Raw genomic sequence first — 14,934 nt, forward strand, 5'->3', positions numbered from 1 at the left:
AGTATCTGTTCATTTCTTCTCCCTCCATTTTTTAAGAGTTCCTGGTTTTGTTGTTACTGAGCTTTGTGAATGCTTTATATATCTTGGCTGTTTTAAGCCCTATATCTGATGTTTGCTATGCAAATATGTCCTTCTATTCAGTATGGTGACTTTTTACTTGAGCCAGAGCTTTCTTTTGCCTTGCAAAGACTTTCTTAATTTGATGTGTTTTCATTTGTTTATTTTTTGTTCAGTTACCTTTCCCAAAGGAATCGAATTGTTTAAGATACCTCTGAAGGCAGTATTTTAGAGAGTTTGGCTTATGTTTTCCTCGTGTATTTTATAGATTCTTGTATAATCTTGAGTTTTTTAATCCTCTTTGAATTAACTTGTTATTAATATGAAATAAGGATTCCTTCCTTCTTTCCTTCCTCCCCTCCCCCCTCTCTCTGACCCTGTGACTATATCACTCTTTTCAGGATCTCACAAATAATTCCATGTTTTATAAGCATTACTTGGTTAAGCTAACATGTGTATAAAATATTGATGATAAATCTGTCAATATATAGAATTAACTTATTGTGTTTTATGAAATTATTCAATTTATTATTACAAAAATAGATTTTTATCACAGCTTTATGTAATCTAATCACATTTCATTTATATGTTTTATTTCAGTGCTGGACCTAAAGGAGACAACATTTATGAATGGAGATCGACTATATTGGGACCCCCAGGATCTGTCTATGAAGGAGGGGTTTTCTTTCTTGACATTACTTTTTCACCAGATTATCCATTTAAACCTCCTAAGGTCAGTATGAGACCCATTTTTAGCACTATGTTAAATATGTGCACACATATAGGAATGCATGTCTGTTCAGTTAGTTTCATTTTCCAGGACTGATTGTGTAAAAAAGAGAACAGAATATGATAATTATAGGTTATCCCCTACTCCTTACCCTTTAATTGTGTGTCATTCTTTTTCACTGCCTCTTTTCTGTGGTATATGTTTTGATGTGAACTTAGAACATATTTGGGGTGGAAGTAGGGGAATGAAGTTGGGCCATTGCCAGTGTATAGTCAGAATGCCAGTCATTGCCTAAAGCAGGTGCAACACTTAGGGCACAGGGAGCACCACCAAAACAGGGCTTATGGCTCCAGCTCTGAAGCATTGAGTTTTGGCCCCTACGTGTTTACTTGCTCATATGAAGTACACATATACCACAAGAGAAAGTGTGACTTGTGGAGATAAAAACTCATGCCAAGACAACTCAGTAAAAAAGTTTTTTGTAGTAGTCCATTAATATGAATGATTGAAAGACCACATGAAAAGAAAGTATACAACTACTAGAATGCATATCCACAGATGAATGGATAATGAAATATATATATTTATATATATATAGTGAATGAAGTACTACTCAGCTAATAAAAAGATAACATCTTACCTTTGCAGCAATGTAGATGGATCTTGAAGTGATTGCTTCTGAAAGTAAAATAATGGAATAGTTCCTATTATCTGGAATATAAATAGCAGTGTATTACTATCATCCTGTTGTTCATCAATTTGCTTGAGCGGGCACCAGAACATCTGCATTGTGAAACTAAGTTGTTACTGTTTTTGGCGTATTGAATACACCATGGGTAGCTTGCCAGGCTCTTCCATGCAGGTGGGATATTCTCGGTAGCTTGCCAGGCTCTCCGAGAGGGACGGAGGAATTGAACCCCAGTCAGCTGCATGCAAGGCAAACGCCCTACCTGTGTGCTATCGCTCCAGTCCAGAATATAAATAAACAAGAGTAAATGAACTAATAAATTACACGAGTAAACTCTTAGATCTGCAGAGAATTTGTCTACCAAAGGAGGGGTCAAGAGAAGATAGGATAGAAGATGATGATGATCAGAATGACATTGGAACTTTGATAATGGGTGCAATGAGGCCTATCCACACTCTTGAAATTTATATAGTATTTTAAGCCCTTTGGTAAAGCATTAAAATTTTAATTTAAATATTAGTTAAAATGCTGTTTCTGGGTGTTTGAAGGATTCTTATGTTGATAGTAAATGCTGATTGCTGAGTTTACTAACTCTAAAGAAATTATTTCATGGGTCATTTCTAAATTTATCTAATTTCAAAATAGCCTTCTATCCTCAATTTTGCCAATGAGCTTTAATAGTATTTACATAATGAATTAATAATTTTTCTTTTAATCTATTCTAATTTTTGTTATTTGTATTCTTTGGGGGGATTTAGAATCTTGGTGTGCCTAGGATCAGATCTAGTTCTCCTGGGTACAGAATATGCATTCAGCCCATTGAACTCAGCCCTACTTGATAAAATCTTTTTCAATTATCATGCTTTATTTTAATGTTGCCTGAAATTTCACAATGATTGTAATGGCTAAAAATAACTGCCTGTCCGACAGGTATTTGTATATTTACAACATTATTTGTAGGCCGTGCAGTTTAGGCAGACAAGCCACAGGCAGCCAACGAGACATGTGTGTCCCTTCATGTCCCTTCATGGTGAACACAAACAACATGATTTTGCAAGCTTTATATTGTCCACAGGCCAGACATTCCTCTCCCCTGGCCTGTCCCTGTGCCCATACTCTGATAGTCAATGTGTAGCTTAACCAAGTTTGATAGCAACTTTCATGTCTGTCAGATTCTTGCCATAGAGGTGAGGTGTTTTTTTTTTAATGTTTTTATTATAACATGATGATTTTCCAAATTGTTCATAATAGAGTTGTTTTAGTTATTAAATATTCCAACACCAATCCCACCACCAGTATGACCTATTCTCCACCGATGTTTGTTTCCCATATACCACCTAGTAGGCACAAACAAATTGACTTCATATTGTTTGTTACTACACAAAGGTGGGCTGGAGCGATAGCACAGTGTGTAGGGTGTTTGCCTTGCACACAGCCAACCTGGGTTCAATTCCTCTGCCCCTCTTGGAGAGCCCGGCAAGCTATCGTGGCATATTTGATATGCCAAAAAAAGTAACAAGTCTCACAATGGAGACGTTACTGATGCCCACTCGAGCAAATCAATGAGCAACGGGATGACAGTGCTACTACACAAAGTTAAGTGGAATTATCAAAACACACATCAGGGGCTGGAGTGTAACACATTGGGTAGGGTGTTTGCCTTGCACTCGGCCGACCCGGGTTCAATTTCCAGCATTCCATATGGTCCCCTGAGCACCGCCAGGGGTAATTCCTGAGTGCAGAGCCAGGAGTAACCCCTGTGCATGCTGGATATGACCCAAAAAGAAAAAAAAACACACATCAATGATAGTCAATTTGAGATAACTTTTTTATCTCACAATACTTTATTGTATTGTGAGATCCAATACTTTATTGCCTGAGGATTTACTGGACTGGTTGGTGCTAGTTGAGCATTCCATGTTAATTGTTTTGCTCTTTGAGCTTGGTGGTCTACACAACTTTCTGTCACATTTGATGTGATCCTACTTGACTGACAGACTGGATTTGAAGCATTTTGCACATGCAGCTATGCGGTCCAGGAGCTATGGAGCTGAAACTGTTTGATAGCTTAGCAGTTTGGTGAGGTTCTGTTGTGAAGCTGGATAGTTGCTATATCAGAGGATGTTGGGTATGGCTTCTGGCTGCTGTGCCTTCAGGCAGAAAGGGGTATATGCCCACCCTCATTTGTGGAAGGCCCCAGAGTTTTCAGCCCAGGCAGAACTACCTGGGAAGATTTGGTGGCATCATATTCTTTCAGAGACTACTTGTGGAGCTGGGCAGATTCTCTGCTAGAAAGATGACAGGCACAGGCATGGGCTTCAGGGTTTTCTGGTAGGGAGGCGGTGAGAGGTGGGGTTTTGAAGTTAATAATTTTGCTGTGCCCCTTCATACTCCAGTGTTCTTTGGAATAGGACCTTACTTCAATTGGGAGTTAGTGTTTGTTGGTATTAATCAGCATAACTGGGAGGCATGAGCAGACAAAGGGTGTCCTTCTGCAGGGACTTTAACTGAGGAAAGCTCAAGGTTAGAGTGAAGCATTTAGCTATGAAATGAGCTTATGAAAAACCAGAAGCTCTCTTCCATCCTGACTTGAGAAAGATGGCAATTTTCTTATCAGAGAGTAATGACTTTTCCAAAGAATAGTCCACAGATCTACATAATTGACACCATTCCTTCACAGGTATTTTCTAAAGAGAGAAGAGTGGATAACTTCAAGAAAAAGTTTTTTTCATGATCATAGGCTTCAAAGAGTTGACATCCATTAGTAGCAGAAAGCAGTGACTATTGGGAACTCTCAGAGTAGTGCACTGAGTCAGAAAGTTCAGACAAGTGATGTTGAAGGAATAATCCTTTGAATAATGAGACTTTCTGCATAACTAAACCAGAAGCAAACTTCAAATTTGACATTTTCCTAACCAGTCTCAAAACATCCCTGATGAAACCAGATCAAGATACAGATCAGACGTCTAGTGTTGGTTAAGTGTATGTAGATTTTTAAACAAAACATTTATTATCATCCACTTGGTAACATGAAAAAATGATATTCTACATGTTTCACTGCATCACTGTATCACTGTCATCCCGTTGCTCATTGATTTGCTTGAGTGGGCACCAATAACATCTCTATGTGAGACTTGTTACTATTTTTGACATATTAAATACACCACAGGTAGCTTGCCAGGCTCTGCCGTGTAGGTGAGATACTCTGGGTAGCTTTCCTGGCTCTCCGAGGGGGGGCGTAGGAATCAAGCCCAGGTCGGCCGCCTGTGTGTAAGGCAAACACCCTACCCGCTGTGCTATGTGATACCACCTTAAATAACTACATGCAATGCTATTGTTTAAGTGTCTATGAAATAAGAAGATTATATGAGTTAATATTTCAGACTAGGTGCCAAGTATCACTCCTTTTTAGCAAATGATCACATGTCCTTAATTTTCTTAATTCCTTAAAGTTGGAACCAAATTTTTTAATTATGGAGTATCCTCTTAGAAGTTTGCTCAGACAGATCCAAGAAAAATCAAGCATAGAGAAGGAAATATTCATAATTCCCAGCTGACTCAGATTGGAGCCAAAGTATACAACCCATTGGTTCTATTCCTGAGCATCTATCCCAAGAATACAAAAATGTTTGTTCAGAAAGATAGTATACATACCTGTCTTTATCGCTGTGTTGCTTATAATGTCAAGCTCTGAAAACAACTCAAGTGCCTAACAACAACAGATGAAGGAATGAATAAATTGTATTTAAATTGTAGTTAAATTGTATTGTATTAAAATAAACACAATATAAATTATGTTTATATACACAATGGAATACTACTCAACTCTGAGAAGAGATGAAAGTCTGTAGTTTGTTGTAACTTGTAAGGAATTAGAGGATAGCAGGCCAAATGACATGAGTCAGAAGGTGAAAGACAAATTCCAGGTGATCTTGCTTATTTTGGAGTATAAAAAGTCAAAAGGATTTAGACAATCCACAATTGAAACAAATCCAGAGAAATGATCAACTAATATAACTGGAAACTGAGAAGGCTAAGCAGCAGAGGTGATAGGAAAAGGATTATAAAACTGTGTTAGAGAGATCTTTACACACTTGATATAGTAGCACTATAAGTAGAAAACAGTGATTTCAGCGCTATTGTAAACTATGATTTCTCAATTTAAAAGAGTCTATGCAGATTCAAGGCTTGCCACTGACTTAAAAAAGAAGATATAATTGACTAACCTTTGCCAGTACTATCCAAATTTTTCCCTGTGGAAAACAAGGAAAACAAAGACTTAGATAAAGACTCTAAATAAAACATCTAGTATTAACTAGCTATATTGTTGCACTGACACTCCGGTATTTGTACCTTAAGAAATCAAACACGTTGTTCTTAGAGTGTCAGTATATTAACATAAGATTTCCAGATAATCTTACATAGTTGGTTTAATACTTTAAAGTATCAGTTTTAAGACTTATAAAGAAAAGAATTACTGAACAATAATTATTAGCAATTTCAAATGTATTCACTGCTAATTGATTTGAGACACCAGGGAGGAATTTCTGGCTTCTCATCTGAATGATCGGTGTGTGTGTGTGTGTGGGAAGGGGGGGTGGGGCACTGCCTACAAGGAGTCTTTTAGACTGCTGTTCCACAGGCTGCTTTCCAGATTTGGAGTACAGTGATTGAAGGGAGTTTAAAATACAGTTTTGAAAATTAAAAATTTAGAATAAAGTGTTTCCCCTGTAGAAATGTGTGATTTTTGACACGGATGAATCTTTGGAGGTATAAACTTCCAAAATTTGATTCCCAGAGGAAAGACAGATAATTGAAAAAGATAAAGAAAACTTGCTTTTCTTCTTTTTCATGATACACTCAATATTTTGTTTGGGGAGAGGTTATTTTACAGAGCAAAATAACTGTGCACAAATGTAAATTCTGTAAATAAACTCTGCAATGCCTCACTGTAAAAAAATTGTATTCTTTTTAAAAGACTTGTTAATACATCATAAAAACATCTAAAGATAGATATATTATTATCTTCCCACAAGTGCCTAAATAACTAAAAGCAAAACAGTTACCTGTAATTAAAGAATAGTGCTACATGGGTGTAAACTAAATAACCTTCAGGTTCCCCAGAACCCTTTGGTTTCGGTTTTGCTAACATTCTAGTCATTATAAATAATTGTATAGTAGACAGTAACTGTATTTTTGAGGAGGGTTCAGACCAGCAGTGCTAGGATGCCATTTACAGCAGTGCTCAGGAGACCATAGTGCAAGGGATCAAACTCTGGATTCCGACATGTAGGATATGTGTTCCAGCCTTTTAGGCCATCTCTCTGGCCCCTGAACAGTACTTTTTTTCAGTTTGACTTTGAGGCCACACCAGGCAGTGCTCATGGTTTACTCCAGGTTTTATGCTCAGTGATCACTCCTGATGATCCTGGGACTTGGGGACAATATGAAGTGCTGAGGTTCAAACCCCACACGGGTGAGTGCAAGGCAAGCTTCCTACCCCACTGTACTATCTTTCCAGCCATGAGCGATATTTGTAAATGCTTACTAGTTTATACTAACATTATACTGTAGGTTTTTTTATTTATAAAAAATATTTTATTGAATCACCGTGAAAAAAAAAATTACAAAGCTTTCAAGTTTAAGTCACAGTCATATACTGATTAAACCCCCATCCCTTCACCAGTGCACATGCTCCACCACCAAGAACCCCAATACACCTCCCTCCCACCCCACCCCGCACCTAAGTAGCTAATGATATTCCCTTTATTCTCTATATACTTTGAGTACATTCCATATTTCCATACAGAACTCACTATTATTGTTTGGAAATTTTCCCCAACAATCAGGCCTGCTGAATAGGCATCATCTAATAATTTCTCTTCATTGCTGAGAGTGAAGACTCTGAGCAATAGCAGCCGCACGGTTTTGGGTTTCTAATATTTTAGCTCAGTTCACAGTCAAAATGCATGGCTGCAAGAAGCCGCTCTGGTGCCAAAATGGGTTAGGAGACCTCAGGATCACAGTCTTTAGGAGCAGAGGGATGTTTCTCGTGCCGCAGCTCCAGATCATATATGGGCGGAAGGTGTGCCAGTAACGCCCCCCCCCTCCCAGGACCACCTACAGGCTATGTCGCTAAAGAAAGTCCTACCTCTGGGTTGAGGGGTCTTTGAGGATGGCTCTTGCCATGTGGATGCTGCCGCTGCAGCCATTTTTGCTCAGAAAAACGGGGCAGAGAGAAAAAATCCCTCCCTAGGCTGCACGAGGTTGTAGCTCAGTTCACAGTCAAAATGCATGGCTGCAAGAATCCGCTCTGGTACCAAAATGGGTTAGACCTCAGGATCACATCTTTAGGAGTGGAGGGTCTGATACTGTAGTTTTAAGTTCACTGTCTTACTTGAATCTTTTACTCTATAAGCAGATTTCATTAACACAGAAAACAAACTGTATTGCTTACAGATTAGTATCACTGTATCACTGTTACTATCATCCCGTTGCTCATCAATTTGCTCGAGCGGGCACCAATAATGTCTCCATTGTGAAACTTGTTGTTACTGTTTTTGGCATATTGAATACACCACAGGTAGCTTGCCAGGCTCTGCCATGCAGGCGGGATACTCTCGGTAGCTTGCCGGTCTCTCCAAGAGGCATGGAGGAATCGAACCCGGGTTGGCCGCGTGCAAGGCAAACGCCCTACCCACTGTGCTATTGCTCCAGTCCTCAGATTAGTATAATTTGAATAATTCTACTAGGTGTTTGTTTTGGCATTTGCAAATTATAAGCCTGTTTTTGCGATATTTATACACTCATATCTCCCCTAAGTCATTTTTAACTATATGGATTACATACAATATTATGCAATAAGGAAATAATGCATAGAGAAATATATTTCTCAAGGGATTCAGGGGCCAGATCTGGTGAACCTTGGCTAGTGTGGTGTGCAGTTCAATGTATAGACCTGATGTGCTGTGTTGGGGAGTGCTCAGGTGAGACTGCCAGCTGTCAGAGGCCTCCAGGCCCAGTGATTTTTAGGACGATGTAGTGCCAGAGATTGAACCATAGTAGGCCACATGCCTTGTATTCTGTATTTTCAACCATGAATTATTTCCTTTTAAAACCAGACAGTTCAATTTTATAACACTTTTGGATGGTTTATATGTAATATGTGTATAAAAGTTGAAGCATATATATACAAAATATACCCAATAAAAGCCTTTTTGCCTATATGAACAAAATATACACTATGAAAGTCAGCCTTTTCGCACTTGCTCAATATTTCATTCCTAAAGACATATTTTTTCTTTTTAGAATTTGTGTGTGGTTTTCCCTTGGGAGGGGAGGGGGTTGTTTATCATCTTTAACATTCTTGCATATTCATAGTTTATATCCACATCCATTGTCATTACATAGTATTGCGTGAATGAATTGCCATAATCTATTTATCAGATTCCCTACAGTGGACATATTATTTCCAGTTTTTTTTGCAATCACGAATAATGTTTCAGTGATTATGTGTGTATGCTGTCTTTGTAGAGTTGTGTCAATACATATCAATGAGCAAATTTCTAGAACTGGATTTTTAGAACAATGCTATCTGTATATTCAGTTTTAATTCATACTGCCCAGATGGTGCTGGAAAAGTTTTGCCAAGTTATACTTCCACTATAGTTGTGCCTGGGCCAAGGATGTGACTTGGTGGTAGTGTACCTGCCTTGCATGTGTGAACCCTCCAGCAGCTGTGTGTATAAGCACCACAACTAAAAGTACAAAACTAAAACTCTCTTGTCAGGAATACAGCTGAGTATGAGCACCACACCTGATGTATGAGCAGTACAACCGCTGCATGTGAGGCCCTAGTCCTTGAGACAACAACCTCAATAACAGTGAAGGGAGAAGAGAAGAAACCTTTTAAGACATTTTATTTTTGTCTTGTTTGAAATATATTCTTTATTTTAAAAATATCTGTTATATCTTATGCAGACCATCTGTTGACACAAATTATAAGCAAATAACTTGCATCTTTAAATATAGGAATATTATTCCCTTTGTGGACCAAATTCTGCAACACAAGAAAATATTATCTAAGGACCAAGTATTTTTATGGATCTCTACTTTCAGTAATATAATACAATATGAATATATTCACTTTCCTCTGCCATTTTCACAGCTTCAAAATCATATGAAAGCCAAATCAGTAAATGTACTTGCTTTCAAAATGAAACATGAATAAATAAAGTATATGAACTTCATTTTTGTCACATTGTCGCTTATTTAGCTTTAAACAAAAACATGGTATGAAGGAAAGGCGATTCTATGTGTAGTAGAATGGGAAAGTAAATCATGGTGTGTTCACACAATGCAATATTACATACCATTGAAAGTATCAAATGCAGAACACTAAGTAGCATTTATGAATCTCACAAACACAGGTTTAAAGAAAAGTATGTACTGTATGAATCCATTTTTATGCTATTTGATTCTATATATGAGTTTAAAAAAGGGAACAAATGATAACTCATAGTAGAGGTCAAAATAGTGATTATACTGTGGAGATAGTTACAGATGTGAATAGCACAAAGGAGATTTCTGGGGTTTTGAAAATATTGTATAATTTGTTATGGTCACATAGTGTGTTCACTTGGTAAAAACTAAAATTGTACACCGATGATTTATATGCTTTCTTAGTTATAATTTTCAGTAGTTTCCATCAAAGGCATTTAGGTCATTGGTAAAATGTTGAAAAAGACTAATCACAAATCATCCTGCTGGGGAACTTCTTTGGGCCAGCTTACATTGATTTGGTCATTCAATAAGATAATGCTAAGTTTTTGCGCCATTCCACACTTACCAAACTGGGTTACCATCCAGCCTGGAATTCTCTTTCTTGCATGCATGGTACTAAAAAGTGATGTTTGCAACAGCTCAACTTGCTTTTAGACCCCACTGTTGGCAATCTCATAAATAATACCTTCCCACATACATAAAAGTAAAATTTATGGCTGCTAGGCAGCTGTGTGTATTTTGGCACCAGGCCAGGTCCATTGACAGTAATAAAGGAGGAAGACTTATAAGACTTTCAATTATGTGTATGTCTGACCAGAATAAGAAGTTGTTAGTGGGTGTAAACAGGGATTGGTGGGGTCACCCCAGCACAGCTTCAACATGCAAGAAATCTGCTCAATCTATAAACTTAGTCCCATTTTTATTTTTTTGAAAAACTTAAGACAATCATCATGAACCGGACTAGAGTTCTAATGTACTGTCTACTTTCTTCCCCTAATCTGTCATTTTAAGAACCATATTAAAAGGAAATGAAGTAACCCATGGCACAGTTTGTGGTATATTTATGCTTAAGTCCATTGATCGCCCATTATTATCTAAGTACTAACAAATTATCTGCTTAATAATTCTTCCTAGAACCTTGCTTAAAATTTCATTATTCTGTTTACAAACAAAATTTGTAAATTTAGGGGCCCGAGACATAGTACAGCAGGTACTTACATTTTACATGGCCGACCCCTGTTCAATCCCTGCCACCCCATATGCTCTCCTGGGCCCACCAGGAGTGATCCCTGAGTGCAGAACCATAGGTAAGCCCTGAACACTACCAGATATGGCCCAAATAAAAGAGAGAGAATTTTATATGATTGAATGGAGTTGAAAAACTGTCTTCTACCATCATATAAGATAGCTTAAAATGCTATCTAAGCAGTGATTCTCTTAATTTGCCTAGTTCTTCCTTAATAGACGTGCCATTTTCCTTTAGCATTTTTTTGGAAAACTTTATTTCTGGGTCTAAGACTAAAATAATATTAATGGCAGGAACTTATGGCATAAAGTGAAGATAGAACCTAATGTCCACCCTAGAGTAAAAGGAGCCCAAATGCTGATCTCATGGAACATATAGGTCAGTAGAAAACAGACAAGCCTGTAACCATTTAAGAATTACAATGCATTAGAAACAGTAAAGAAAGATCATCTGAAGGATGGTAGGATATATGCTTATAGAAATGCTAACAAGTATCACTGTATCACTGTCATCCCGTTGTTCATCAATTTACTCTAGGGGGAGCCAGTAATGTCTCCATTCCTCCCAGCCCGGAAGGTTGTTTCGTTTTGTTTTTGGTGGGGTTTTTTGTTTGTTTGTTTTTGGTTTTTGTGTCACACCCGGCAATACACAGGGTTACTCCTGGCTCTGCACTCAAGAATTATCCCTGGCGGTGGTCAGGGGACTATTTCGGATGCTGGGAATCAAACCTGGGTTAGCCGCATGCAAGGCAAATGCCCTACCTGCTGTGCTATTGCTCCAGTCCCCTAGCCTTGAGGTCTTAGCAGCCTCTCCTTACTTGTCTTTCCCAACTATTGGAGGCTCTTTTCAGGGTCAGGGGAATGAGACTGTTATTGTTACTGTATTTATCATATTGAATACACCACGGGGAGCTAACAAGTAAATTGAGTTATATTTTAACAAGTATTTAGGACCTTTGTAGGGGGATTGGTAACCTAAATTAATAATGCTAATTTTTTTTAAATCTGCCTGCTCATTCAGAGATTTTTTTCATTGGAATTCTATTCCAGATCAAATAGATTCATAAAAATGTTTTTTCTCCTACCTTTGGCTGTAAGTTAAGGAAGAATACATCTTCTGGTAGCTGGAGATGTCAACCAGCTGACATCAGTAGAACTGGAGAATGTTATGTGAAGATATATCTAGACCCTATTTCTTTGCAAAAAATAAAACACCTTTGTTTAGTGAAATGAGTCTGAAGCAGAGGGACAGGTATAGAATGACTGCATTCATTTGTGGGATATTATATTATGGGACTAAATCCCACAAAATGAATGTAGTATAGTACATATATATGCATATATGTACGTAAATATATATATAATGGGACTAATATCCAAGGTGAGGGTCAAGAGGACAGGTCAGTGGGCAGAAACTTGCCACAAGGGTCTGGGGTTGGGTCAGGAGCAAAGGTAAAAGGATGTACCTGATAACCTTTCATTATCTGTATTGCAAACCATAAGCCCAAAAGGAAAGAGAGAGGGAGAGAAAAAGAGAGAGACAGAGACAGAGAGGAAAAATGTTTGTCATGGTGACTGGTGGTGGGACAGGTTGGGAGGGCAGGAGGGAAATTGGGACCATTGGTGGTGGAAAGAGTACACTGGTAAAGAGACGGGTGTTGGAACATTACATGACTGAAATCCCATCATGAACAACTTTGTAAATATGTATATCATTGATTCAGTTTTAAAAAATAATAAATGGAAAAAAGTTTTAAATCCTCTGTGTGCCCCAATAGCAGATAGCCTTTAGATAAAAGCAAAAAGAGTATGTACATATAGAAAACAATGTAAGTTAAAATGTAATAGAAGTTCAGAAAAGGTATTGAGTGCTGTTTGGAAATGACAAGTGTAAACTTCATTTTTAAAAGTATCTATGAAAACTAGGTAACATTTTCATAGGTGAAAGAAGATGTAATTGTAAATATGCATAATTTAAAACTTTATAGTATGGAAAAAAGCAGCTTACTCAAGCACCATGATCTTTAAGCATATATGGAACTTGAATTTAGATAGGCCACATTTAGAAGCCACATCTATTTTCAGAATATCGTTTGGCACTCTAGAAACAGAAAGAAATTCTGAGCAGGAACAGCAAGTGTTGTTGGAGGTTTGATTTTTTTTTTAAATAAAAGTTGGGAAAATATAAAACAAAACGAACTAGAAAGTACTTTCTCATAAAATGACACACATGTTCTTGCTGACATTTTAGAACACTTTTATTGGACAAACTGGGAATAGAGGGTTCAACATCCTCAAGGAAATATTTAGTTTGTTCATAACAAATGATAACATTTCAGCATGAGAATGTAGGTTCATCAAGATGCCAAATGACAGTGTTTTAAAGAATGGAAAGTACATGCCAGGATGTGGTTCAATGGTAGAGCATAAGCCTTGCATGTGAAAGCCCTTGCTTGAATCCCCAGCACCTCAAAAATGGAAAGTATGTATTTTCCCAGTCAGAAGTAGACACCATTTCTTCCTGGAGATTAGTTTAGTGGAAATGCAATAACCAACACCATAAACTCACAGTAAAAAATAGAGAAATAGGTTATGTAGGTGAAATAAACTGTTTTACATCTTTCCACTCCATAAAGGATACTGAAATTTATACACACATTTTGGAAGCTTAAATGTAGACCACGGGGGCTGGAGTGATAGCACAGCAGGTAGGGCGTTTGCCTTGCACGCGGCCAACCTGGGTTCAATTCCCAGCATCCCATATGGTCCCCTGAGCACCACCAGGAGTAATTCCTGAGTACAGATCCAGGAGTAACCCCTGTGCATTGCTCGGTGTGACCCAAAAAGCAAAACATAAATAAATACATAAATAAATAAATACATAAATAAATAAATATTTTAAATGTGGCCCACCATTCAGAGACAGTTGTCATGAATGAAAATTGTATTACTCTATTTCCACATTTCTGTTTTTGGTAATTCTTAGCTTATTGAGGTAAAAATCAGATTACAGAGTGTAAATGTTTGTATTTTGAAGAGAACAGTGCTCTAATAGCACATCCACCACCAGAGTGCAATGACCCTCCACAATCCATGTGACCTTCCCTTGACTCCTCTTCTTTCACTTGTGTTTTAGAGTCTCTAGGGTTTTCACTAGGTATTGTCTGTTGGGCTGGAGCAATAGCACAGTGCTAGGGCGTTCGCCTTTCACTCGGCCGACCCGTGTTCGATTCCTCCGCCCCTCTCAGAGAGCCCGGCAAGCTACCGAGAGTATCTCGCCTGCCCAGCAGAGCCTGGCAAGCTACCCGTGGCGTATTGGATATGCCAAAAACAGTAACAATAAGTCTCACAATGAGAGACGTTACTGGTGCCCGCTCAAGCAAATCGATGAGCAACGGGATTCAGGTATAATAATTGTCTGTTACCTTGCTTTGCTACTTTATGCCTATGGGTCAGATATCCAGTGCCTGTTTTTCTTCTTCTGAATTATTTCATTTAGCATAATATTCTCCATTTTTCTTATTGTTAGATGAATGAATTAGGCAGGTTTTCAAAGCCTGGCTGGATCCCAGTGCCTCACACATTTAAGACATGTGGTACTGACCCCAGTACCATATTTCTAGACCCAAAGTTTAGAAAGTAACATTCTTTTGTTTCCTCGAGAAATTAAATGAAACAAGGCCAAAATAGTAAAACAAACATATATGTATCTTAAGTCTTCTCATTGAAGGGGGAGAGAGGCAGGGGGACCTTCAGTTGCTTGAAAAATACTATGAGTTACTTACCTTGGTATGCAGCCGACCCAGGTTTCGATCCTGGGAACCACATATGGTGGTGTCCTGAGGAATGCCAGGAGTGATTCCTGAGCAAAAGTATTCTTAAATCAGTACTTGAAACTCCAATTTGTAAGATACCTTCAGTGAAATTGCAT

General features: G+C 38.0%; 1 protein-coding gene across 2 annotated transcripts in view; it reads left to right on the forward strand.

Annotated features, from left to right (window-relative positions):
• Positions 1–14,934, forward strand: part of LOC101547392 (ubiquitin-conjugating enzyme E2 E2) — a 327,908-nt gene that overhangs the window by 264,724 nt on the left and 48,250 nt on the right. For both annotated transcript variants that reach the window (XM_004603823.3, XM_055135690.1), the window contains exon 4: positions 658–790. In XM_004603823.3, the coding sequence (XP_004603880.1) occupies positions 658–790 (133 nt within the window). The remainder of the gene's footprint in view (positions 1–657; positions 791–14,934) is intronic.

This window comes from Sorex araneus, chromosome 4 (genome assembly GCF_027595985.1).
Source record: "Sorex araneus isolate mSorAra2 chromosome 4, mSorAra2.pri, whole genome shotgun sequence".
NCBI lineage: Eukaryota > Metazoa > Chordata > Mammalia > Eulipotyphla > Soricidae > Sorex > Sorex araneus.